Below are 27,984 nucleotides of genomic sequence, written 5' to 3'. Positions count from 1 at the left end.
TAAATGCCAAAGATGAAATAATGTGTTACAATACATACCATACAAGAAAATGATGCTCTTGTCTCCCTCCTCTGAGAAGCTCCAAGAGGTTCCCTGCAAGAGAAACAGCAACTTCTTGTCTCTTGTTTTCCTCCTGAGACGGACACTACATGAACATTTTAGACATTTACACAGCCGTAAGAATAAGGCAACAAAGTAAAGTTGTACAGAAAAGAATTGGGTTTGTCCAGGTCTGAAGTTGGGCAGGAGTGATGTGATACACCAATGAATAGTGCATGAGTGTTGAACCCGAGACTGGTAACTATAACTAGGGTCTGCTGAGAGACGTCACTGTGAGCAGAGTCTGCCAATCCACACAGGCTGCGCACGAAACAAAAGAAAATATTAAACATATCTTTTCTTTATGTTTTTCTTTCTCTCTCATCCTTTAGACGGTCGCTGAAAAGCAAACCACAACTTTTACATACAGGCCTAGAGGCCATCAAGTCGATCCAGCTGATGAATTGTATTATTACACAGTTTTGTTAAATACTCCATTCTGATTGGTCAATTATGGCCTTATAAAGTCTGTTATTTCTGAACAGCAGACCGATACCATGATTACCTGACTGTTGCTAAGGATGCAGTCCTGATTATAGACTACGGAGGAGAAATAAAATATTTTTTAAATTCTTTAACATTTTGGGTAATGCTTTAGTTTATAGTACACTGATGCAACAAGCCATACTTTGTATCAAATTAGACAAAAAATAGAAATAATATGTTCTTTATTAGACACTATAGATCTAATGGTGCACTAATAAGATGCAACAAGTTGAGGATATTTAGGAGGGCATTTAGGGACACATCAAACTGTACTGTAAAACTGTACTGTACTGTAAACTAAAGTGTATTATTTCCCACTGTTAGTCCTTTATTAAACTTTATTAGAGGGTAATTTGGTCCCAGTACAACCGAACTGCATTACTGCACTAAACTGAAACGACATATGGGTCTAATTAAGGGTCTAATAATTTCTAATAAACAACATATTATTGCTAGTTTTTGTCTAAATTGATACAAAGTACCCCTTTTTACATCTAATTAGTGTGCTGTTTGGTGTGTAGTGTCTAAATGGGTATAGTTGTGTTTGTTTACTGCCAAATAAAGAACATGTTATAAAAGTAGGGCTTATTTTGTCTTATTAGTATGCTGGCTCTCAAACTGGAGTGCAGGGGGGCAGGTGCAGAGCCACTGAAGGAGAAATATATAGAGAAAGAAAATTGTATAAATATGAGTTTTACAGGGGAAATAAACAAAAAAAACAGTTTGCTGACTTTTGAGTTTGGGAAGTTCAGTATTTGCTGTGCAATTAGCTGAATAATGAAAGTGAGTAGGTCATTATTGCAAAATACATCTCCTGCTAACTGGATATTACATCTTACATTTATCAGTGCTTCTGCATTGTGGAGCTCAAAAAGCCTCGTCCCAACAAAAGTAATGAATAGTCACAAAGTACACGATGTTGCCTTTTAAGAATTCCAGCGGTTACATTCAAAAACACTTTAACACTGTGTATGTCTTTGTGTTGTAATATCAAAATCTCTGGAAAACCCTCTAACTGTGTGAGAATAAGAGAATTTTGCTATGTCACTAGTGATAGAGTTTCATGGAAGTAAACAAAATGTCAGCCCAGCCTAGTTGGAAGAATGCGCCCTTTAATCTTTAATAGGGTGCTGCTCCAAATTAGGTCTTGGTGAAGACACACAGTCTTTTGTCATGGAATTGCCAGTCAGTGTCAAACCCTATTTGCAACGCCTTGTGTTTCAAATTAATTTAGATTTGCGCCTCAAGGTTTAAAAAACAATTTTAAATCACACATGTCTGTACCAAGTGCAGTGATAATTTTTTTTAATGTAATGTTTTTTAATTAATAACAATCAAATAAGGAAAACATAGTTTGGTGAGTGTCCCCACAAACTGATAAAAAGCAGTGTTAAAAGCACTGATTATGCTGCATTATTTTGCTGACTTGAGGCATGCTTTAGCAACTTCTACTCAATGCAACTTGAATGCTGAAGTACAACTCATCGTCTCATCAATTACACATACAGCCAGTCTGTAAGCCATACGTCAAAGTCTAAAGTTGCTGGTGTCCGATGAAACAAGTCTCTAAATTATTTAAGCTCTCCAGTCAGTGTTGCATGTGGCATCCTCATTATGTGGAGGTATCACTGTTCACAACAAAAGAAATAAATTTTGTTTAGAGGGAATAACAGGGAAAAACAGTGTCATTGTCCTTAAATTGCATAAATATCTTGTGTTTTACCCACTTAAGGATATAACAGCATTCTATGGTCTAGGACAAATACACAAACTAATATTTAGTAGATCTATAATAAAAAAAACAATCATGCTTAGCTTAATGCAGCTGCTTTCCTTGTCATGGCAGAGAACTGTGACAAATGCATCCTTTTCCTGCCTGCTCAGCTGGAAGTGGGAGATACTCTCGGTGACACCAACCTGACCACTCTGTTGAGGGATTCTGCCCTTAATTACATGATTCAATACGGCTACGAGGGGTTGAGGAGATGTCCTAGTTCCTCCAGGACGGCAGGTAACCATGTCACCAATCGTGCAAAGTTACTGGTTGCCCCTGTAGGCTAATATACTGACCTCATTCTCTGATTGGTGTTGTCATCAAATGCAACTTTAAACACTTCGGAGCGGACATCAGCCACCAAATCAATGTGCCATGGTTGGCTTTTCCGGGCTGATAAAGAAGAAAAGGTATTAAACTCCATTAGAAATGTATTAAATTAATCATACTTTTCATCAGAAAAGACATCTCAGGTGCAAGATATCAGTTAAAAAGCACAAACATCTAATATCTACGCAATTAAAATGATTTATTACTTGTATTTTGGATGAATAATTAGGCAACAGTAATGAATATGTATGACCAAGCAACCAAGCCCTTAAATTGACACCTTTGACAATGTCGTCTAGGGTGAGCCACAGAATGACTTGATACCAACCATGCAATCTTATCCCATGTAGGTCCAGTGTCCAAAGGCCTTTTTTGGCTGTTGGTTGTAGGCGGGTGATCACCATCTTGTTTGTGCTCCAGTGACTCTGTGGGCACACCACCTGACTGTGGTGTAGTGTATCCTTATGACACATTTCAGACTCTCAGATGGGGGAGTTTGGCAAGCTTTATCGGTGAAACACAGCCAGAGGGCATTGTTACTGTTGGTGCCAGGGGGGGGGCACTGTACTAGGCAGCAAGCACGTAGGGCCCCAGGCAGACCTGACCTCAAATGACCCCAGGAACTTAAAATGAATCACTCAAAAATCTGAGTGGTGTGTTTATTCTATGATTTAAAGTGTCCTCTATATCAACAAACCGTTTCAGCCCATGCTGCTTAAATGCACACAGGTTCAGCCTACAAACCTTTTTCACAGCAGCCATTTCGACATGAAAACTAATCACGACCTTAAACATTTCCAGCAGCAAAATGCAACATACACATTAATGCAGCAATAATATTAATTCTAACATACCGTAATACAATAGTAAACCGCTGATGGGGATCATTTTTTGTGCATCATTAATACTTTCACTTTTAATACTTAAAATACATATATATACTTATATACTCATATACTTATGAGCAAGATTTTAATGCAGGGTTTTTACTTGCAGTGGAGTATTTTCACAATGTGGTATTAGTACATTTACTTAAGTAAATGATCTGAATCTCTTTTCATCACTGGCAAAGAGTATCACTTGTAAAAGATTATATATCATAGAAGAAACATACGTTTGTCATGTTTCACAGCTTTGAACATGCTTGCAGTGACAATGCTGACATGCTGATTTTTAGCAGGTGTATTGTATACCTTGTTCAGCATCTTAGTTTAGCATGTTAGCATGCTAACATGTTTTAGTAGCTCTAAACAGAAAGTACAACTGAGACCGGTGGAAGTGTCTTATGTTTTGTAGGTGTTTGGTCATTAATCAAAGTACTGGACAAATTCAAAACTTGTCTGAATCTACAATCAAAATCCATCTAATGGATAAACTCATAGTCAGGCTTGTGCCATGAATATCTGTTTAATATCTGTTTCTAATTTGTATGAAAATTCATGTAACAGTTCTTGAGATATTGCTCAACTCGACTTATTTTTAGTTGTAAAGAAAATGGGGTTTGACAACTTAACCTTTTAATTTTTTATATTCAAGTGTACTATAGTGACTGTTGGCTCTCAAAATATCAGAATAGTTAAACTGGAAAGGCTTAATGTGGCCCAGTGGTTGACATCAGATAAGTCAAAGAAATGATTTCAGTTTGATAGAGCTTTTACTCATTTGGCCCTGAATAAAAACACACACATTTAATTTTAGGGCTGTGCTGACTTCAGCTTTTTCTCCAGAAAGAAAGACCTCCATCTAGTGGTCACATGATTTCACTTACCAAGGAGGAATCATGGGTAAAAAAAAAAAACACTCAATTTTTGCCTCATCTAATTGAGGACACTGACTCCATCAGAGAGAGTTATTGTCCAACCAATGTATGTCACTGAATATTATATACCATGGATGTCATGGTAATTATTCATGAGGACAGGCTCTCAGCTTTGCTTTCATTTTTTCTCTGTCTCCAGGAAACGCTGCACCCCTTTGGCCACTTCCATCTAACAGGCAGGCAGGCAGGCAGGCAGTGTGGTGGGGGAATTAAAGTGACACAGCTATATCATGCTGAAAGTAAAGCAGAGCAGCTCACAAGGGTGAGATCTTTAAAGGGGGAGTAGCCTTTTTATAGACGAGACTCATTGAGGATCAGAATCTCTCCAGACTTTAATAACCTTAAAGGAGACAGGAGTAATTTTCCTCTGTGCACAACCTTTGCTTTCTATCTCTAACTGTCTGGATAGGGATATAAGTGGATGCTTTGTTTTCATGCTTTTTTTCTCTACTGGTTTCTAAGGCACAGATGGACAAGCAGCTGATGCAGAGGGCAGCTCCTTGCACAGCGCACTTGGAAAGCGAGGACCCGAAGGCATCTTGAAATAGAAATTCAAAAGAGGAGGAGAGGAGAGGAGGAGGAGAGAAAGGAGGGGGGTTTTGAGAGAGAGCATTGGTATGCCAGGCTCAATACCTAGCATGGCTGTGCAGAAGAAGCAGAGTGTCATCCCTCCATCGCAGGGACCACTTTCTACACGTACCATTGAGAGCCAGAGGAAGAGGCATGGATATGAAAAAACTGGAGGTTAGTAGCTGTTATTTGTGCTCTTGTGTAAGAAGGATTTGTGTCGTATCTGATCAAAACAAGCCTCCTTGTTGAAGCAAAGGCAGCATGACTGTAGATCATAAATACAGGATCATCTGGTCACATTGATGACGCATTAATAGAGTATATAGATTACACATTATCTTTGAGAAACCATTTTTAATTGAGAATACCTACCATAAACATGAGAAAACCAGGGGGCATCTGTGGAGCCAGATTACATAATACACATAAAATAGTAAGCATCCTGTGATTGGTTAACCCTACAGGAATATATCCATGTGATTTTTCCCCCCTTGTGCATTTATACGATTAACATCAGTCTTGTGTTTACACCTCCATATCTTGACCTTTTTTCTTTTTCCTAGTCATCTTCATGTGGAATGGTCAGGTGCTAGCATGTTCTCTTCGCCTTTTAATCGCAGGCAGTTTATAATGGCTCCTTTATTCGCAGCTGACCCTAAGGCAATGTTAGTACATAACAGCCACTTTTTGTGACAGATTTTGTAAGCTGATTTGTTTTTTGGTTTGTATTCAACAGCTTTTTGCATAATCTGACGTGCTAAAAGGTGCATTTAGAGGTAGAATCCTGTGAATGCTTACAGGAAGTAGAAAATACAAATATCAACACTTTACAGTAAGGTAGTTACCCGGGAACAAATGAGGAACTAATTGCTAATGAACCATTAGAAAGTAATCACAAGATAATGAGGGACTATTTACTAACTACTCAGTATTGTGTGTGTACAAAAAGTAAGTTATCATAAGGTATTGGGGCACCACTTATTAACTTCTCAGTATTGTGGATCACTTTACTTGAAGGGACACAAAAAGAAGAAGTAATGTTTGAGTAATGAGCGTTAATCAGGACCGATTCATCAAGAAAGTGGTCAGTACTATGGATTCACAGATATTCACAAACTAATCATCACCTAGTGGTTCATTAATATAGGCTCTCTCAGTCAGTTCTATAGTAACATCATTTTAACATCATCAGGCAGTTCCTGATTCAGTCCTCACTCATTTTTTAATGAACTAATCATTAATGAATCATTAGCAACTCTATAAAATTTGATTAGTCGTCACTCAGTAACTAATGGTTCCTCAGCAGTCAGTTCCTCATTCGTCTCTCATTTGTTCCCTGGTAATGACTCAAAGTTTTGTTTACTGTTACCACATCAAGAGAATATTGAGCTAAATAAACCTTGAATAGGTCAGAGGTATTGCTGTGTTTTTTTTTTTTTTACTGAATAACCTGCTGTTTTTTTCCCTCACTTTTAGGCGATATCAAACCAAATCCACAGCCAAACAAAACTGCCTGTTTTGTCATCAGGCCTGGCCAAATCTACAACAGTGCAGGTTTGATACAGCTCTGACATTCACCCTTTAATCTGACAGCTTTCATGTTATTAAAGGGTTAAGATTGATTTTTGTTTTTTCACTTGCCTGATTTGGCACATGGGTCTGAAATCTCCCAATCAGTCCATAGGCAATTCTTACTTTCCCTCGTAACAATTTATTACCAGTTATCAAATCACAAAAAAAAAAAAAAAGAGTAAAATTGATTGTCATTTTCAATCTTGGGCTGCAGTGTCTATAAAATATCAAAAAATACTGAAAATTGAAATAAATGTCTTGTTTTGTCAGTTTAAAACCCAAAGATAGTCGATTTAATACGATAACAAACAAAGAAAAGCAGGAAATTCCCACATTTTATTGGCTTAAAACAGCGATTTCTGCCATTTTTATATGAAAAAGTACTTAAAGGATTAATCAATTATCAAAATAGTGTAGTAGTTCCCTTTTCACCACAGACCCTGTCAGGCAAGTGAGTTACCAGATTTACTTGCCCAACATGTTATTTTACTTACTCCAGGCAATCCTGATTGTTGTGGTCTGTATAGGACCATGACAATAGACAACATCTTAGATTTTTGATATTGTTATAGCATGATGTGGTATAAGTGTTGTCTTCTCCTGGTTTTATAGTAAAGTGACGTAATTATCTTAACTTGTTCTTGTATTATTTAACTTTATCCACATAATATTTGTGAAGGCACCAACAGGAGGAATAACTGACAAATTAATCACTAGTTGCAGCCCTAGTAGATATCATCACAGTCAGATATCGTGACATCATTAGTCATCCCTTCAATGTTGTCACAATATCAATAAGTATCGATATCAAGGTATTCGATCAAAAATATTGTGATATTTTTTATGTATATAATCAGGATATATTGAACAATGACTTACAATAACTAATAATTGTACTTTTGTGTAAGTTGTGGCATCAAACCAGCAACTAAAAAGCATCATTATTGCGTTTTAGTGACTAATGGAACAAATGTTGATGAGAGGCTGAAAGCGGCCCGGGAAAGACGGGAAGAGCACCAGAAATTACTTGGTATGTGAGCTCCTGCACGGTGCTAGAATTCACACGCCACTGTTATAACGCAGTGCCCTCAATTTTTTGTAACATACATAACTGATTATAGCTATTTATAATGGTTAACTATTTTTCCTCAGCCTCTCGGGAGCTGAGCAGGTTGGAGCGGGAGCAGCGGGCCAGGCAGTACTATGAACAACAACTGCAGCAGCGCAAGAAGAAGCTCCTGGAGCAGAGGCTCAAAGAGGAGAAGAGGCGTGCTGCTGTGGAGGAGAAGCGCAAGCAGAGACTGAGGGAGGAGAAAGTGAGTATAAGATGGTGGGAAATCAAAAATACTTTTATTTTTAGAGAGGGCGATGCTTTTCGCAGCTTTAGAATGAGTAACATCTACGCTTGTTTTTCCGAATTGAGGAGCGGCATGAATCAGCGGTGCGTAAGACGCTGGAGAAGAGCCAAAAGGCCCAAGTGAACAGTCAAAACTCGAGAGGAAGGAAGCTCACCAAGAACGGTAAGTAGAGATGAACACGTTGTCTCTTTCCCTCTCTTTTAACATGATCTTTCCAAACTCTTAACACAATACTTTACACTAGAAGTGCCAGTATTCCAAAACTATTAGAATGGCCATGAGCAGTTATTTTGACCATCTCTCATGACAAATACCAGACTGAGAGACTGATGCATTTATTCTTTTAGCTTATATTTTAAAAATAAAATAACATCAAGATGTACATTTTTTTAAAATATATTTGTATAGTTATCAATATGCATGCCATCATGTGTAGTAAACTGTAATGCAGCAGAAGCATTTTCCCGCCATCAGTGATCCAATTAAAATTTTAGATTAATCTAGAATTATTCAGAGCTTATATGAATAAGATTATAAACATCTTATTTAAACATTAATAGCAAATTTCCACCTAGAACCATCACAGCCTATAGGAAAAGGCTGAAAACGAGTGCAAATAAAACAAAAAACAAGTGCTATCTGTAATTAGTAACAAAACTTGGGACAAACATTTTGGAGATTTGACACAAAAATTCAGTGAACTATTGGTGCTGAGACAAAAAGTGTTACAACCATCCTTGGTCTCCACTACTTTACATGAGTCTAATTAATTGATTATTTGTATTTTACTGTAGGGAAACTGGAAATTGATACCAGTTGTTAAGTTTTATTGACAGAGACAGTGACAATAACCAAGGTGACAATTTCTGTGTGGTCAGTATGATCACCTATGACCAAAATGGGTAACAGTTATCACATTTTCTTTGCCTTTTGTGTAATTGACATATTAAAAAAAACATTTTAAATAAAAATACAGACACTTTTAAGGAAAAGTCAGGTACCAGCAGCATTGTATTTTTTAAATTGTTGCACATATAAATTTGAAAACGGTTAAAATGACTGCCTTGGCTGTTCTAGTGTTAACAGTATCTTTTCTGTGTAACATATCTTAACACAGCAGTTCTTGGAGTGCCTTATCTTTTTGTTATTGCTTCACTTAAAACTTTATACTGATCAATATGCTAGTTCCACGTCGCTTACCACTGACACCGTGGGAGAAGAACTTGGTCAGTCGCCTCCTTACCCCCACATGCTCTTATCTGGCCAGGAGCAAGAGTGCTGGTTGTCAGTCAGGAGAAGAAGGTACTCTCCCTCATGATAACAGAATGCACCCATTTGCTTTAAAGGGATAGTTTGGATTTTTTGAAGTGCAGTTGCCTGAAATGCTTATCCAAAGTCAGTGTATTACCTACAGGCGCAGTTTGGAGCGGCAGCTGGAGTACCGGTGTAGGAAGCTAAGCAGTGTAGAACTGTGGACAGGGTCAGCAGCAAAATGTACTACAGCCACCTAAAAAATAATACAAGTTTAAGTATATTTAGAATATTTTTGCAGCGTTACCTTGCCATCAGACTGCCCTTTTCCATGGGAACCTGCCGTTGTTTAAGCCAAATACTAATCTCTCCAAACCAACCAAACTCCATAGGCGAAATCAGCGATTTTACCTCACAGAACACAGGAGCTGCTGGTCTACTTCTGCCTTGACTGGTTAGTTTGTCTGTCTTATTGTGTGACTTTGGTCAAACAGTTAGTTCAAATTCACCAAAGTCACACAATAACACAAACAAACTAATGATCGAGGCAGTGGTAGACCAGCAATTCTCAACGTATGTGAAGTAAAATTGCTGTTTTTGCCAAAGGAGTCTGGCTGCTTTGGAGAGAGTAATATTTAGCTTATAGCCTAAATATTGCATACAGTTTACTTGGCATATCTCTTTTTAGATGGACTTTTTTTATGTAGCTAAAACAGGTTCTTCTGCTGACCCTGTCCACTGCAGTACATTGCTTAGTTTCCTACACTGCCACTCAGTGTTGTGCAAGTTCATACTTACAAAGAGCTAGCTCAGAGTTCAGTTAACAGAGATTAAATTGAACTAGTTCATGTTCATAATCTCCTCCTACAAGGGACACTAGAGTCTATATAATTACATCTTACACAATATTTTATGTTTTGTTTTTAACATGAATATTGGATGGGCAGGATTATTAATATCTTTAGTTATTTACAACAATTTTAGAACATTTTACACTACAGCAGACAGCAAACTTGACATTTTTAACTGACAAGTTGAAATTCCAACTTTCCAGTTCAAATTGAATGCACCATAATGCATGAGGAATGCAAGGAGATGAAGAGGGAGCTGAGACAGAGGAGACGAGCGAATATGATGCAGATCTGTCAGTCTGTTTCTGACTGTAACACAAACTCCCATCTGCAGCGTAGTTCATACACTTCATGCTACATGATCAACCAAAGTATTTATATCACCTCCATATTTGCACACTCCCTCTGTCTCTGCTGCAGTCACTGTTCTGTTTTTATCAGCTGACCATGTGAGTGCTGTTATCGCACTCAGGAGTGAACGTTCATTGATTGCAAACTGATCAAAAATATGAGCGCATTAATGCACAACACTTGCTACTCTTGCTGCCACTCCAGACTTCAAAAAATCTGAACTATACCTTTAATATCATAGCAATGCAATGCTAATGGTTTGTAAATACTACCTCAACTAACATTTCCAGGCTCTTTGATTACTAACGCTGCTCATTTTCCTGTCTGTTCACGCACCGTTTCACATTTCCGCCACCGTTTTTCACCATTTGTCCTCATTTCCTCCACTTTGCCATGATTATGGCACAAATCGCTGTCTCAGTTGTCCATATTTGTCGCCGTGCAGTTTCATTCCACTCCATGAATTCCACCATCACCACCACCCCACCTCACAAACCCCAGCACACCCCTGGTCGAGTGAACAACAGGCCATCTGCCTCCCCCAGTCCCAACAACATCCAGCACAGAAGCATCAGTCTGACACAGGTAATATATCAATTATTATTTTAGAGCATCACTCAACCGCACTCTTAGAAATAAGGGTGCTAACGAGAACCAAAAAGGGTTCTTCAGCTTGTCCCTGTAGGAGAACCCATTTTTGTTCCTGTTAGAACCTTTTATAAAGCATTCACTTGGAACCCTCTCAGAGACTTCTACCTGGAACACGGCATAAAGGATTATACCTAGAACTATCCACTCCTATGAGAGGTTCTACAGAGAACCACTTCTATGGTGTAATAGTTCTACCCTGTACCCTAACTGGGGGTTATATTTAGAGTCTTTCCATTTTCTAAGGGTGCCAACAAGAACCTCCTACTGACAACCATTTTTTATTTCAAAGGTTTCATCTAGAACCCACCAAAATGGTTCTACAGAGAACCTTTATATATTCCATGGGTTTCATCTAAAACACACTCAGGGGGTTCTTCAGAGAACCTTTTTGTATTCCAAGGGTTTTATCTAGAACCCACCAAGAGGCTTCTACTGGGAACCTTTTTATATTCCAAGGGTTTTATCTAGACCATGCTCTGGGTTCTAGAGAGAACCTTTTACAATCCACAAGTTTTATCTAGAACCCATGAAGGGGGTTTTATCTTGAACCATTCTGTATTCCAAGGGTTTTATCTAGAACCCACCAAAGGGGGTTCTGCTGTGAACCCTTTTAAATTATGGTACAAAGAACCCTTGACGAAAGAGCTCTTTGAGGATTTCAACGATCTTGTATTTAAAAAATGTTCTCAATGAAACCTTGACAAACACCCCTTTTTTTAAAAAAAAAACAAAACTAGTACTTCAGAAGCAAATTCTCCCAGGTAGAACCTCAGCTCTTCAGGAAGAAACATTCTGGAACCCTTATTTCTAAGAGTGTGTCTCTTTTTTCAGTGTTTACATGTTTAGTCAGATTTTTGGAGAAAGGTTATGTAAAGAAATAGTTTCATTTTCCTCTTTTTGGTTTAGATCAAATCAGTCAAACAGAGAAATGCTCCTAAGAAGAACCCAAACAGTGTCTCAAATAGCAGATCACCTGCAGTCAACGCCAAGGTCAAACCAGCCGCAGTTACAAAAAGCAGAACAGCCTCCCCCTCACCAGAACGGTAGGTTTGAAATGTTTGTGACCAAAAACATCCACTGTGCGCTCATGACATCATAATCTGAACAAAGTGGGACATCTGTTTTCTTCTGCTGGATTTTAAAGGAGCCCCAGAAGATCAATCAGCAGACACTCGACCCCGCTGCAGCTCGAGCTCCCGTCTGTCCCAGAGGAGGATGTTTCTGTTTGCAGCTCTGCCCTCTCTCCTGGTAACTCCAGGCCTGTCAGGACGCCAGCTGAAGGTCAGCGAGAGAAAATGAGGAACGGAAATCCACCTGAGACTCCGTGTTTGAACCTGCCCGACATAAAGACAGAGGCTGTAACCAGAACAGCAGGAGATGGAGGTAAGTTAGAGAAATGCTTAGAACACAAGGAGCCGGTTTCACAAACACTTTGAATATGTAAATCAGGTGCCCAAACCTTTTCCGTTGGAGGGCCAAAACGGAAACTTATCATAGGTCATGAGCCAGCAGTTACTGTTAAGATGCAAAATGGTCCCAAGTTGCCTTAATTGACAGACTTCCTGGACTGGAGCAATTTCAAGAGCGTCCTCGCTCTGAGGTCGGTATGAGCCGTAATTAGGAATCCTACATATTTAAAGAGATTTTTTCGCCTATTGCCTTTATTGTACAGGACAGGTGTAGATAAACAGGAAAGGTGAGAGAGATGGAGACGACACGCAGCAAAAGGTCACAGACTAGAACCTGAGCCGATGCAGTAAGGATTATAGCCTCAGTGCATGGAGTGCACCAACCAGACCTACCGGGGGGGCATTTAATGACAATTTTACCTAAGAAAAATAAAAGGGCATAGATAATGATTTATATTTTATTTATGCTCTTATGCTTTTAGCTATAAACATCTAGCAGGCAGAATCAAATGAAGAGCAGTGTGCATTACAAAGGCTAAATGAGTTTTCTTTTTTTTCCTCCTTTCGATAAAGCCTCATTTTACACTGGACAAAAACCACGTCTGGCTTCTGTCTTCAGTGAGACAGAGTTCAAAGGGGAATTTCCTCACAGGTCAAATCCCTCTGCATTTGCATGTCTCAAATATTTATCGGCTCCAGCTCCAATCAGCAGTGATGGAAAAATGACAGCCGGGTCCAGTAGACGCAATGAAGGCTTGTTACCTCCATCAGTAGTTTCTGCAACTCTTTTGACTCAGTTTGGAGTTTGCATCCACCTACAGGTGTGTATATAACTGATGGCCGCTTGTGCCCACTTTTTTTCTATAAATTCTTCGCAATTAAAGTCCCCCATTATTTTGACATCTAAAAGCTTTTATTGTGAAGCAGCAAAATCAGGAAATGTTGGGTTTTCTTCAACGGTAACTTAACACGACTCTTATTAGCTGAAAGTGAACATGAAACAGTAAAATGAGGCTGAAAGTACAAACAGGGACACAGGAGTGAAACTAAAGTTCAAACCACGGAGATTCAGTCAGAAACTACAAAAGCACTGAGAGCACCAGTAACGGTGTTTTCTGTTCTATTCCAGTTTTTTTTAGCACCATTATTTACTTACTTTACTCCAGGACCCCATGGGCTCTGGCTAACTAAGCCAAATTTAAGCCACGTCTTTGAAAGCTACTTTAATGTCCTGTACATGTTACATTCTACTCCTGGATTAATCTAAGCCCTGTCTGTGAAACCGGCCTAATGTGCAGTATTTACAGTGGTATTTAATGTGTTTCGGATATATATCTTGAAGTTGACATTATTTCTATTCAGGTCGTCCCCAGACGCCTCCTAGTTCAGCTCCACAGCCTCCTCCAGTCACGCACAGGCCTTCAGCCGGTACTACAGATCCAGAGGAGGCCTCGCGCATCATGGCTGAAAAGAGGAGAGAGGCCCGACTTCAGCGGGAGAGAGAGGAGCAGGAGCGGCTGCAGAGAGAGGAGGCCGAAAGGTAAGCAAGCACGTCCACTTACTGTCAGGGTTCCTGCACATTTTTCTTTGCAAAATTCCACACTTTTTAAGACTCAACTTTCCAGACTTCTCTGGAGATTTTTCAGACCATATTTAACATTGAGCTTTCTTTTCCCATCTTGAATCCTTCACCAACCAGGCTTTTTATTCAGAAAATTCACATTTTTCAGAAAATTTGCATTTACCCATTGTGTCAAACATCTCTGCCAAAAGAGGAAGTACACTAACCGGTGCAACCTATACTTTTTTGTCTTTTTTATAAATAAGAACAGCAAATGAGTTGAAAAAAGTAACATGATTTAATTTACCCAGCCTCTGTTGAGCCTTGTTTATTCACTGTGTCCATGGAAACGCTGATAAATGCAGCCATAAAGGCGCGGTTTTCTTGCACAGAAAGATAGTCTGTTTTCTTTTCTGAGAAATGAATCACTGCATAACTCATAAACAGGGATTTCCACAGAGATATGGAGGGTAAAAGTACCTAGTTCAGAGGGTCCAGGGGCAACAAGTGTTTTTCCACACTCTTCTTTTCTTCATACTAATTTCATACTTTTCCATACTTGCTTAGGAACCCTGTACAGTATTAGACAGAAGCACTACAGTGTCAGGCCATTAAAGATGGTTGTATTACATTGTTTGACCTGTCCAGGCGGAGTCGTGAAGAACTGGAGCGCAAGAGGGCAGAGGAGCGAGCACGACAGCAGGCCGAGGCTCAGCGTCTCATAGAGGAGAAGAGGAGGAGGGAGGAAGAGGAGCAGAGACGAGCCGAGGAAGAACGAGCTCAGGCCATGAGGGAAGCCGCCCTTCTGCAGAAACAGGTAGGAAATGCAAATATTCCTCAGTGAAGTGACAGCAGAGACCACATCTGCACCTACAGGTGGATACTTTGTGTGCTTGTTCTCATTTGCATTTAATAGATGATCACAGTTTTCTCTTTTGTGTGTTTTTGACAATATAGAGAGAGGAGGAACAAGCCAGAGAGAGGGAGAAGGCCGAGCAGCTCAAAAAAGAGCGAGAATTACTCGCGCAGAAAGAAGAGGCAGCGCGTCAAGCAAGGAAAAAGGTTTGAAAAAGTTTAAAAACATTTGATGACTGCATCTGTGGACTTTGTCTTCATCAAACGAATAACATCAAAAGTTCTGTCTCCTGCAAGCGGCTGAATGTTTTCACAAAGCTGTTTTCTTTCCCAGCGACTTGAGGAGATCATGCGGAGGACCAGAAGGACAGATTCTCCAGATACGGTGAGATTTACTGTGCAGTTTTGAAAAAGTACATTGCCCTAGGGCTCTTATGACGCACATCCAGCATCCACTAATGACTAACTGACTCAACTTCTAAAAGCCAAACAGCTTGTCCTTGACTAAACTAGTTAATGCTTTTTAACAGAAGTCTGTACCGGTGAGGAATTCGCCCAGTGAAGCCCAACCAAAGGAAAACACACAGCCTGTGCACAATGGCACTATAGAAGATGCTGTCAAGCTGCCAGTGGGGACGAAGACTTCGCAGCTCGGGCTGAATAATGAGGAGGACATGGTACCTGTTGTGGCCTTCAAAGAACGCAGGTCTCTGAGGACTCTCACCGGCCTGGATGAAATCCAGACCCACCAACGTGCAGGTGAGACACGACCAGCTGATCATTTGAGAGCGCTCGTCGTCAGGGTGGGAAATTAACAGCAAACACCAACCAGGTCTTTATCGGGAAAAAAACAGATGAAGACCTTTTTACTTTGAATTCTGTCTGGTTTGCTTGACAAAGACATTGCAGGTCAAGATGTTTTATTAATAACAACAATAATATTTAATCATTTTCCAGTCAATACAGTACCCCTTAAAGCAGCAGTTTAAGTTTCTGTCATATTTGTTTAAACTGTCACTATATCCTGACTAGAGCTGTGGCATGAAAGTCAAAGATTCGCATCATCTGTTGGAGACCCCTCAGTTCAAAGTTCTTCAAAATAAAACAGATAGGAGCTTACAAAAATGCACAGGGATAAGATTTCAATGATTCTCCAACAACAAACCACAACCCTAACAGTGATAGAAACAGTGTGATGCTCTGTCAACCACTTTACCAGAGCGCTGCATGGTGCATGCAGGGCAGGTGATGCTTGCTTGTGTGTTTTTGACATCGAAAGGCCCAGACTGTCATGACAAATGTCAGACAACATTATAGAAAGGATGTTGTGTGTAACCAGACACAGCTGTTTTATTGCTCTCGCCAAACTCGATTTGAAAAGCTGTACTTTTAACATTACTCAACTCGACAGAAACAAAGTAAAACCTGTTACAGTCGTCTTGATTTGTCTTTCCACTGTTCCAACAATCACCACCTGTGGTTTGGTCGAAATAAACCCTTAAATCATGGTGTGAAGGAGCGCACAGTGTGCAGGGAAGGTGATGTTGTTACTTCCTCTGTGAAAATCTGATGTTTGCACATCACAGATGATGAAGAAAAGTGTTTTTAACACTTAACTGGTAAAACAGGTAGACTGATATAGGAATTTAGTGTGGTGCACTGAACTGAAAAACAACAAAATGAACTGACAAATATTTGAATATCTATCTGAATCAGATCTGATTTGAAAGATTCTTAGCCGGGACACCCGTAACCCTGACATCAGAAAATATGTTACTCTTATAGATGCCACCACCTGTAGCTTTGATGAAAACTCTCATTACAAATGTTCTACTTACGTTAAGCTGTTCTGAAACATTTTATTTTACACCTTATCTCTTTTGTCTCCCTGTTCTGCATTTCTTCAGAGGTCATCTGAGCATCTGCAAAGTGGGCAGACGTTGTAAAGCTTCGTTGGAGAGCAGTGATTCCTCTGTGAAACACAGGAGTTTACTGCAGCACAGCCGTTGTGCTGCCCTTCAGCACCTTGAAAGAGCATGTAAAATTACAGCCTTGCCTCTCACTGAGGACGTCAGCATTTGCTCACTTTTCTGTGTGTAACCAGTGGCACAAATATTGGGCAAGCTATTTATTACTTTCTTCAGTACAGCAGGAACTGAACTAATAATGACTATCCAAAAAAAAACAGTAGATGTAGACAGTGATAATGATAGTTTGCTGGATAGAGTTGCCTCTGTGAAATACTAGGAATAGCCATTCTAACAGTCACAACATATGTTAGCCATATGCTTTTTGCTTATTCCTGATATTTCTTGCCGTCTAAGCACTTTTCCTTCCTCAGTTTTGTCACTGTGGAATTAGAATAGCTCCAGTGGCTGTTTGCGCTAAGAACACAAGAGCTTAGGTTGTTTGGTGAGAGCTCAATTCCTACATAAATTCCTGTCTTACCCTTTGATTTTGTGAAGTATAGCAATCACATATTTCAAAGCTGCTAAGGAACTTAGTTTCCAAAGACTTTGCTTCAGTTTTGTGAGTGTTGTTTTAGAGAATATGATGCACAAAGCGTTTTATTGCACTGACAGTGTTTGGTTATTGCGCAATCACTTTTCAAAGCAAAGTTTGAGGCGTAGAGGTTAAGTGAATTTATTATAATAAAAGCATATAATAAAAGCATATAAAACAATGTATCTGATCATCAATATTTGATCTTACAGTTTAAGTATTGCTTATACCTTGTATCACTTGTTATCCTGTTAAATTGAAATATATGCCATATTTAAAGTTGATACTATGCCGCATCTCTGCCTTGTTTTTCACTTAATTTGTTGACTGTAAACATAAAAACTGATGTAAAATAAACGTATTAAAACACCACATAAAAATGCAGCTTGTCTGTACAGTGCATGACTGCAAACCCCTCTTATCGTTAACACTGTGCACATCTCTCAGTATTTGTACTGAGAAAGTCAAGGGTTAACAGAAGATGGAGACAGAGGCTGAATCATTTGCAGCAGCCGTCTGGTTTCCTCCGTCTGCGCATGCACCTTCCTGAGCTGAACCTCCAGCTCACTGTCAGCCAACAGGGATGAAAAATCTCCATCTGCAGAGAATAACAGCACAAAGCAAGCTGAGTGCTACTGAATTACAGCGCCTGATTATTTTAAATTTGCTCACAGATATCTATGACATCATTTAAATGGCTGCAATATACTGCAGAAGTGTACAACCAATACAAACCTTTCTTGAGGTTGAATATTGTAACTATGCTGAGGTGCTGGAACTTAACATCTTTCTTTTTGAGAAACACTAACAGGTAGTCCAACATGGCGATGTAGTGAGGTCTCAGCAGCTGGACCATTTCTCCTGGGTAAAAATGTACATACAACAATGATAATGATATTTTATATTCATGAGATAAAACCGAGCTTATTATTTAATGTTTTCTATCAGCGAGTAAAAACATTACCAGTCATTTCTAGTTTGCTGATGACGGCTGCACTGTTGTATGACAACTGAGGATTCTGTATTTGTCCTGAAAACTTCACAAGTCTTGAAACTTGTTCTGATGTTATCCTCGCAGACAAGTTAGACTTAAGCGGATCTGAAATGAAAGACAGAATGTGAGGGATTGTGAAAATGATTCAAAGACAAAGGGATCAGTAGAGCAGTAGATATTTGTACTGTAAACCCCGATTCATCCACAAGACTGTCAAAATGGCATGGAAACTTTATGCTCAACCTGACACAAACACTCATCCCTTGAGAGTTTAGCATATTTTTTTTTTGTTAAAGGAAAAAATTGTAATATATTTGCTGTAATAAACCATAAAATGGTCATGTTATCGTCAAGTCATCAGAGATGACATCAAAGAAAACATGTTGACAATAACACCACAGCTGCTGTTTTTTTTTTTACTTGTTTCATATTACTTACAATTCAAATTAATGCAGAATGTTCCCCAAATGACTCAGTGTTTATGAGTCATAGTGTAACGGTTAAAGTGAGCAAAAACAAGTGTGTAATTTCAAATGTAACAAGACAAAAAAAACGTGAAAGACGACAAGAAAACAACACCATAAAAGACATAACAAGGCAAGCAGCAGCAAGACAAAAAAGATTTGACAAGATAAGACAAAAACAATGTAAAAGACGTAAAGAGACAAAAAAGGCATAACAAGATGAGAGCGAGACTCGACCGTGGAGAAAAGGTGAGGCTCAGTTCAGCTTTGTACAGAAATAGCCAGTAGAAATGTTTTTCAGAAGGCTACTTTTTACTTTTACTTTTATACTTTTTAAGATAATTTTTTGGGCTTTTGCCTTTATTTTGACAGGGACAGCTGGAATAACATGCAGCAAATGAGCCACAGGTGGGAATCGAACCACTGACCGCTGCAGAGAACCAACAGCCTCAGTACATGGGGCCAACGCTCTACAAACTGAGCTATGGGAGCACCCTTACTTTTATTCTTTGAGTACATTTCAGAGCCAGAACCTGCACTTTTACTTGAGTAAAGAAGTTGAATCGGTAGTTTTACACAGGTATCAGTAGTTCTACTCATGTGAAACCTTGCCACCTCTGCTGCCTGGCAAATCAAAAATAATACTTTGGCAGGAAAAGAGTTAAAGTTCAGTTACACTTTTAAGTTGAGCTCAAAATCAGTTACTGTGCACATTAGAAGTATTTGTGTGCACACTGTGTAAAAAAAACTTTAAGTTGAGTGACCGAATAAGATTTTACAGTGTATATTCCACAGCGAACATTTAAAAAGGAACAGATAAATACTATTTCATCACCAGGTCTCTTACCCCAGGTCATCAGGTGATGCAAGCACGACGTCACATGCAGCAAAGTCTCATCTGACAGGGCGGGAGACAGAAGAGCCCAGAGGAGTCCTGATACACACAGACTCTCCGTCACAGCCTAGATAACAATGATGGGATTCAGCATGACTTTATCCAGAGTTCATCTGTCTCAGGCACCACGCACAGACAAATCACGTGTTAACTACAGACACGTGACATGAAATCGGTGTACCTGCTGACCCGTGCAGGAGCTACACAGGTCAGTGATTATCCTGCAGCTGTGTGTGATCATAACAGAGCTCGATCTGTGATGATGAAGCAACCGACCGATTTCATCCAACAGTCCTTCACTCACAAGGACGTCCTGGAATTAGAACCAAAGAAATATTATCAATATTGGGATTTAAAGACAATAGTTAGCTCATTTCTGCAGTTACCAGTGATGGAAAGTAACTAAGTTACTACTACAATTAATGTCAATAAATGTTACAATATCATACCACAAATGTAAGATTAGAGAAAAGTTTAAAAACTTAAAACAGATTTGTGCCTCAGAACTTTGTTTTTTCTTTTTTCCTCTGCCATTAATCATCATGACTAGTTTTCAAAGACACAAAATCTGATTAAACTGGAACGGCTTGGCAGAGCACACTTCATAAGAATACATGAAACTGTAAGAGGTTCCTCACACTTTGACGCTTCATTATTAAAGGAGAAATCTGTAATATATTTATCGTAATAAATCATAAAATGACCATGACGTCATCAGAGATTAAGGAAACATGCAAAGTTGAAATACTTGCCTCTCTGACAACAACGCTACAGACACACTCTGAAATTTCTATTTAAGCCCGTAACTTGTGTTGTTTCATGTTAATTAGAGTTCAAATGCATGTACAATATTCACTGAATGAGTAAGCAAGTGTCTGTTCATGAGTTGCAGGAAATCATTTATAATCTTTTAGAGAGACTAGATGTCATAACGGTTAAATTAAGCAATATGTAAATGGGAGTCTGGCAGGCAGAAGGCAGGAAGTCACTGAACTCCAACTCCAGGGTGTGTGTTTTCAGAGCAGTGGGCTTTTGTTTTCAGGATTACAGTGTCTTGTCTTGTGCTTCTGCAATGTTCCTGCAGCCTGCGTGCAGCTTTCTACAGCTGGGAAGGAGGAGAAATAACTCGCTTCAACCAAAAATCGCATATTAAATAGGATTTCAACCCATTGACTGTACTGTCTATGGCTCTAACTCGCTATTTTGACTGCTATACCCTTCCTAAGTCCTGCTGTGTTTTGCTTTGTGCTCCAGTAACAGCTGAGCAAGCTTGGTACTCAGTGGAACCTCAGTCAAATTTTTCCTGTTCCGTTTCCTGTACTGAGATACTGTGCTAGGCTTGTCTATGTTGAAAAGAAAACCACATTTTGCAGATGGTTAAAAGATGTTGCTGGGGGACCTGTAAGAGCCACATACAGTCACATCTTACGTTAGCAAATTTTAGAAAGCTAGCTAACTTGCTAGCTAATGCCTGCTAATGCTTATGTAATGTGAACTTTGATCTAAACAGAGTTGTAATGGAGTATGTTTACATTGTTCTATTGGTACTTTTAAAGATTCTCAATACTTCTTCCACCACTGGCAGTAACCTTTCTTGACATCCAGTAATTACTAGTTCAAGTAAAGGAAAAATAATATCCCAATAGATGAGTTCTTTTCAACCGTTTCCCAGCTATAATACACCACAGTTACCAACTTGTGTATGTGATCATACATTGTTTGGTGGGTGTGCAGACAGTGCAGACAGTAGTGTCATGGCGGACTCAGGAGAGGACGTTTTCAGCAGCGTCTTCAGAGGTAACACACAGTCAAGCTCCATCAGCTGCTCCTGGATTAGAACTGCACAGAAAAATCACAAACAGCATCTGCTTCTTTGGCTATGGCGTCAATTTATGGCCTCATTGTTTATAATTACCATTCTTTGAGAGAGCTTGTAGGCATCTGCATGCTTGTGTTGAATTCTGCATAAGGAATAAGAAATATTTTTTATCTGATTTACCTTCAAATTTATCTGTCAGCCACAAAAAATTATAATTACCTTCTGCACAGAGGAAGACATGAGAGTCACAAGAGACTTTAGCAAAAAATGACCCCCGATGCTGAGCAACTTTGGATGGTTCTCCTGGACAGCAGCGATGTTGCACAGAGCGGTGCAGCTGTAAAACTGAACCTCTGAAACAGAGGACTGCAGCAGAAGTACAAGCACAGGAATGGCTCCTGCTTGACACAAGATCCTTGTTGACCAATCTGGAAAAAAATACAGAGAAAGTTGTGGATAGTATTTACATGGTGCATTCAAGAGAAGTAACATTTGAAAGACAAAAAATGTGGGACATTGTGTAAAACGTAAATAAAAATGGAATGAAATGAATTTGCAAATTCTTTTCGACTTGTATTTAATTGAATATGTTACAAAGCTACATCTACAAATGCAATTTAAGCAAATACCCACATATCAACAACATCCTGAAACGCTGCAGAAACGTTTCTCTGGAGCCGGAGCTCATCTGAGACGGACAGACGCAAAGTGGAAAACTGTGCTGTGATCTTCACTTTCTTTCAAATTTCTTTTGGGGAATCATGGATGTCATATCCTCAGCTAAAAAGGAGCAGCAGATTGTTACCAGCGCCAACTTAAAAAGTCTGTGAAGGTCCCATTAATGCTGAAAGGTACAACAACAGCAACATATGCTGCCATCCAGACAACGTCTTTTTCAGAGATGTCCCTGCTTATTTCAACAAGACAACACACATTCTGCATATGTCACAACACCGTGGCTTTGTAGCAAAAGAGTTGTTGCAGGCATCAAATTCAGAATGGGTGTATATTTATAAACAATATTAAAATTAATCAGTTTGAACATCAAATATCTTGTCTTTGTACTGTATTCAATTGAATGCAAGTCATAAAGATTTTGCAAATCATTACATTCTGTTTTCATTTACATTTTACCCAGTGTCCAACATTTTTTGGAATTGAGGTGATAACAGAAACAGAAAACAGTGATATGAAGTCATTAGGGAACATACTGATTGACAAAGTCCTGAAAGATTGGAATGACAGAATAAACAACCTGAGAGATATGACAAAAAGTAAACATTGGGGTTTGCAGGATTAAGGAAATTATCCCACCTGACTGTGTGAGATGTAACAGAGCCCAGGTTGCGTTCTGTTGGACCTGTGGGTCGTAGGATTTCGCTAAAGCCAACAGTGGTATGACTCCATCCACCATGACAGCTTCCCTGTTTGATTCTGTTTGAAAAGAAAGAAAAAGAAATACACAGAAATGCTCAGATGATCTAGATAAAACTGTATCTTTAGTGGTAAACCAGTGTGGGTTTTTCAAAAACCGATGCTGATATTTAGAGACCAGGGACCTCCTGGTCTAAACAAACCTGAGGAGGCCAGCATGGTTACACAGGCACACGAGTGACACTGGGCAGCAGCATCACCAGACTGGAACAGATCCAGTATGGGGACCAGCATCCCCATTTCAATCACCAACTCTTTGCACACTGAAATCAGATTTAATGGACAGTGAATCTGTGACACAGCATCGATTTGACCCATTAAGTTAAAGGTTATAAATGAACAAAAGAAGGTTCTTATCTCTTACCATTATTCCTCACTAACAGATTGACCAAAGAGAGAGAGATGGTCTTTTGCACATCCAGGTCCGCTGATAAAAGTAATGCCATGACTGGCTCCATGAAGGCTTCTGGTAAGGGAGATTTTACTGTGACACAATACAAAGACAAATGCGCCACACATTGTCATTAGGAGACCGGTCTGGACTGCAGGAAGGTTCTGTTACACAGCCTTATGTGCAGAGATTTCCCTGGATTTTTTGAATCTTTTACTGATATAATGGATTGCACATGGTGAAATCCTTAAATTCTATGCAGAGTTGTGTTGGGAATCACTGTTCTTAAAGTGATGGACTAATTGTCCATGAGTTTTTCCACAAAGTGATGAACTTCACCCTGTCCATCCATGCTTGTGAATGACTGAGCCTCTCAAAGACCCTCCTTTAATATCCAATCATGGCATCTTATTTCTATTTTATACACAGCATCCAAACTTTTTTGGAATTGGGGTTGTGTTTTTAGAAAATCCAAGAATGATCTGCATGTTGAACACAGTCTAAATTAGCTGTCAGTGTAAGTAGATACAACAAAAAGTTAACTATTAATGATAAATATTTGACTGCATGTGTGGTTGGTTTTAAGCTCAAGTCCTAAAAGCGAACCTCAACTAAGTAAACACAGGAATCTGTCAACTGCCACGTAGTATATGCAAAATACAATATGTGGTCACACATTTGCACACTACTGGATACAACCTGCACTTATCTTATCGATAAAACGATCTGACAAAAGAGAAAACTGAACTACAAGTAATACAGTCACTTTACATGAGCCACTTTTCCTGCAGCTACCAGTTAAACATAATCAAAGGATATTACACTGAGGGATTTCAAAATATAATCAATTTGCTTTTTCTTCAAAATGACACTGAAGCCCACACATGCTGGGAATTATCTGCCAACGGTGGACAAAAGAAAAAACAGTTGAAAATTTGCATGATACTAGTCGTACCCGTCAGGGAGCTTATCTGTACAGTGAGTGAGAGGAGAAACCTGCAGTGCAAACAGTGCATTCATTTCATGTGCCACCGATGTGCAAGTCATTGCTATCATAAAGAGAAGCAATATAAAAATCTCTGTTTTATTTCTTTACTCACAATGATGACTGAGATGTAAATAAAACATGGCTGCCGTCATCTGTAGATCGGTGTTTTCTGAGGTAGCAAGTCTGTTCAGTGCCTGTAGACTTTCCTGACTGAGTAGTTGAGCTTCATCATCTAAGAGAAGAAAACAGATTAACAATGATGAACATACAAAAACCTAAGAGCTGATCGGTCCAAAAGGAACAGAATTAGCTTTATTCTCTCTCAGGCCAACACAGACACATTAACGCTACTCTTATTTCCCTTAGAAAGTAAAACTCAATTACGACTGACTCTTTGCTCTGATGTCTTCCAGTAACAGTTGAACAAACTTGGTCCCTTTCAACTTTCTCCGGACTGTTTCTGGTACTTAGACGTGGAAACTAAAAGGTTTTAAGTGTATTTATACTCAAATATGCGCTATGTGCTAGGCTCGTGTATGTTGGAAAAAAAAAAAATTGAAGATGGTTAAAAGATGTTGCTGAGGGACCTGTAAAAGCAACATATATATGGTCATATCTTAAAGTTGCTAATTTAGTAAAACACTAGCTTACCAGCTAGCTAAAGATTTAGGTAGATTTGCTAGATACTGAACTAGTGTTTTGCGATAGCTGTAAGACGTAACTGGCTATCTAATGATTGTTTTAAATTAGCTATCTAGTTAGTGAGAGTTTTGCTAAAGAACAAAACATTAGCTAATTAGCTAAAAATTGTTGTAAAATAACCAATTAGCCGGTGTTTTTGAACATGAGCTAACTTACGATATGGTATATTTACAGGTTTCCCAGGAACGTCTTTTAAATATCTTCAAACTTAAAGACAAGCACATAGCATAGTACAGGAAACAAGAAAAGAGAAAGTTGACTCAGGTTCCAAATGGGTGTGGCTTAGTCTAAGTCCCGCCTCTTTTTGCTCTGTGCTCCAATAACAGCTGAGCAAGCTTAGTCCTGTAGAACCTCACCTCGCATTCCAAAGCACATACTTTTTCTTTTTTTTTTTTCGTACATACTGCAGCTCCCCTTAAAAAGTATACTGTTGCATGCAGCATGCATACAATTGGGACATACTACTTCCTCATAACATTCCGCCTTGAACTTTGACCCTCTTGCTGTTAGACCCATCACAAGGGATTGTGGTTCAGAAAAGCCAGAAAAGCACGCTTGCTTGCATACTGCAAAATGCGACTAAATAAAGTAGGACCTCTTGGTATTTTTGGCTTACTGCATTTGACAAACTATGCATTGAGACACACTAAATCTTTTTCTGGCATACTAAACAGTATGGTAGTATAGGTTAGGAACGCACAGTCAGGCATTTTTCTCCTCTCTGTTTACTGTACTTAGCTATGTGGAAGGCTCGTCCATGTTTAAAAGAAAAACAATTTTTGAAGATGGTTAACGACATGTAAAAGTGACATATTCTGTATAATCACATCTTATGTTGTCAGCAAAAAGCTTCCTAACTGGCTACATAAAAATTGGTGTAGATTAGCTTTCTAGTTAGCTTGCACTTTGCTGACATTAACTATTAGATGTAACAACTAAAGACTGATGTGGATTAGCTAGCTAGTTCGTTATCTTTTTGCTACCATGGTCAACTTAAGAGCTGAGTATCTCACTTTTACTGGTCCCTAAACAACACCCTTGAAATGTTTTCAAAAAAATTTATTCAACATAGACAAACCTAGCAAATGGCAAACTTAAGCACAGGAAACGGGGAAGGCGAAAGACGGCCGAGGTTACAAAGGGGGCGGGACTTAGGAGGGTCAATGACCCCTAAACTTAGAACAAAAACCCACAGTGAGGCCTAAGGAGGAGGAACAGCCTGCTGCAAAACCTGAGGGCTGCAGAGAGCATTGATATTTTTAAAAGCATACTCGAGACCTATACTTTTTAGTCTGGCTTTTGACTGAATTTTATTTATTTATTTATAGTCTATTTCTTTATACATTTTTATCTGTTTTACTTGTTGGTATGCCTTTTATTATTGTTATTAGTATTAATATTATTACCATTACATATTATATAACTTATTTACTTTTACTTCTCTGTTTTTTTCCTTTAAGTATGTCATTATTTCATCTTGTATTTACTTTTTATCTGTTGTTTAGAATCTTTACTTATTGATTAACTTTAATATATTTACCTTTTCTATATATTTTGAGTTTTATGGTTGCTATATTTTGTTTGTATGAAAAGTCCGATACAAATAAAGTCTGATTGATTGATTAATATTCTGTTTTTTATTTTTTTTACACTATTCTGTAACTGCCATGCATACGGGATTTCATCAACTACTTGTATGAAATGATAGAATTCGTTTTCTTAAATGACAAATACATTACTGACGTAACTTATCTACATCTGTATCACCTGGTTAAACATCTGTCTCACAGAGACGGATGTAGACAAAGGCTGTACAAGTGTGTTCCTCCTCCACAACAATGCTTTCAACAACAAAGACAACGAACAGGTTCAGTGCTCGTACCGTACAGAAGGTGCACAGACGTTAACCCTCGAGTCATCCTCCTCAGACTCGTCTCAGGTGTGTTCCTGAAACAGGTGCACTGACAAATTTCTCTGAAAACGTCCCTGATTTTTTGCTCAAACTCTCTGCAAAATCTCCTCAAGTGAGCGGCGAATTCTTTGAGCAGTCGGGAGCAGTTTTCACAAAAGCCGGCAGCCATGACTACATCTTCAGCGGAGGGGAGTGGCTGACAGCACCTGCCTGTCCACGACCTGCACGGAGACACGCCCCCTGGACCGTCACGTGACTGTGAGGTGTAGTTACAGGACTTTACGTTGTTTAGACCCTTGAACACAACTTGTTCTAGTCCTGTAAATTTACATATGAATTATGGGGGATGTTAATAGTTAAGAATATTTTTCATAGATTTTGTGTTTGTTTTGGTTTTTAAGTTGGATTACTTGATTCCACTACATTCTTGTATGATTATTTTACAGTGTGGCAGAAGGAAGAAATCAATTTGTTTTCTTTTTCGTCTTTCTTTTTTTGCAGACAGGAACAAAAACAAGAATTCACTTCAATCTCTCGTTTATTGTTTTAGCTGCAATACCAGTGTAAACCTTAATATTTGCACTGCCTATTATATTTTCCCACTGTGCCACCTTCTAAATAAGAGTTACCTATACTAACCTCATTGCCAGGAGCATGAAAGCTTCATCTAATATATATATATATATATATATATATATATATATATATATATATATATATATATATATATATATATATATATATATACATATATATATATATATATATATATATATAAATATTTTTTTATTTATTTATTTTTTTTTTCAAAGGCACTGAAGAAGATTGTGTTATCATTGAGAGTAGTTTTATTATGTTTAATGTTCGTGATATTAATTACCACACAAAAATAAATTTTGGAATTAGGGCTGTCAAATTGTTAAATTCTTTTATTAAAAAATGATCA

General features: G+C 38.7%; 2 protein-coding genes across 3 annotated transcripts; one reads left to right on the top strand and one right to left on the bottom strand.

The window, feature by feature from the left end:
* The first annotated feature begins 4,696 nt into the window (after nucleotides 1-4,696).
* On the top strand, nucleotides 4,697-17,823 carry map7a (microtubule-associated protein 7a). The gene is made up of 15 exons (XM_084742936.1): nucleotides 4,697-5,252; nucleotides 6,555-6,632; nucleotides 7,606-7,680; nucleotides 7,803-7,966; nucleotides 8,074-8,170; nucleotides 9,194-9,310; nucleotides 10,883-11,046; nucleotides 12,019-12,155; nucleotides 12,257-12,495; nucleotides 13,884-14,061; nucleotides 14,731-14,899; nucleotides 15,040-15,144; nucleotides 15,272-15,322; nucleotides 15,468-15,696; nucleotides 16,845-17,823. Exons 1-15 carry the CDS (start codon nucleotides 5,126-5,128, stop codon nucleotides 16,853-16,855), a joined length of 1,941 nt encoding a protein of 646 aa, XP_084599062.1. The 5' UTR covers nucleotides 4,697-5,125; the 3' UTR covers nucleotides 16,856-17,823.
* LOC146310983 (uncharacterized) lies at nucleotides 17,565-27,256 on the bottom strand. 2 transcript variants are annotated; one of them, XM_084742935.1, is made up of 13 exons: nucleotides 27,009-27,256; nucleotides 24,537-24,656; nucleotides 23,410-23,529; nucleotides 23,189-23,308; nucleotides 22,926-23,045; nucleotides 21,831-22,039; nucleotides 21,708-21,753; nucleotides 21,507-21,631; nucleotides 19,974-20,105; nucleotides 19,745-19,859; nucleotides 18,404-18,538; nucleotides 18,175-18,297; nucleotides 17,565-18,037 (listed from the first exon to the last, which is right to left on the bottom strand). In XM_084742935.1, exons 1-13 carry the CDS (start codon nucleotides 27,205-27,207, stop codon nucleotides 17,904-17,906), a joined length of 1,698 nt encoding a protein of 565 aa, XP_084599061.1. In that variant the 5' UTR covers nucleotides 27,208-27,256; the 3' UTR covers nucleotides 17,565-17,903. The 2 variants fall into 2 exon arrangements, with proteins under 2 accessions (XP_084599061.1, XP_084599060.1); XM_084742934.1 differs by having other exon boundaries at nucleotides 18,175-18,300; nucleotides 27,009-27,254.
* Between the last annotated feature and the right edge of the window lie 728 nt (nucleotides 27,257-27,984).

This window comes from Lutjanus erythropterus, chromosome 18 (assembly GCF_056507025.1).
Source record: "Lutjanus erythropterus isolate fLutEry1 chromosome 18, fLutEry1.hap2, whole genome shotgun sequence".
Classification (NCBI taxonomy): Eukaryota; Metazoa; Chordata; class Actinopteri; order Lutjaniformes; family Lutjanidae; genus Lutjanus; species Lutjanus erythropterus.
Note: the sequence above shows the minus strand (reverse complement) of the source record. Positions and strands in the feature narration are given on the sequence as shown.

Excerpts from the sequence above, each read along its gene's own strand:
- map7a (XM_084742936.1), top strand. The coding sequence starts at position 5,126 with ATGCCAGGCTCAATACCTAGCATGGCTGTGCAGAAGAAGCAGAGTGTC. Across the intron at positions 7,681-7,802 it reads AGAGCACCAGAAATTACTTG|CCTCTCGGGAGCTGAGCAGG; the intron begins GTATGTGAGCTC and ends ATTTTTCCTCAG. Across the intron at positions 7,967-8,073 it reads AGAGACTGAGGGAGGAGAAA|GAGCGGCATGAATCAGCGGT; the intron begins GTGAGTATAAGA and ends TTCCGAATTGAG.
- LOC146310983 (XM_084742934.1), bottom strand. The coding sequence starts at position 27,207 with ATGGCTGCCGGCTTTTGTGAAAACTGCTCCCGACTGCTCAAAGAATTC. Across the intron at positions 23,309-23,409 it reads TCTGTTAGTGAGGAATAATG|TGTGCAAAGAGTTGGTGATT; the intron begins GTAAGAGATAAG and ends ATCTGATTTCAG. Across the intron at positions 22,040-22,925 it reads GTTACATCTCACACAGTCAG|ATTGGTCAACAAGGATCTTG; the intron begins GTGGGATAATTT and ends ATTTTTTTCCAG.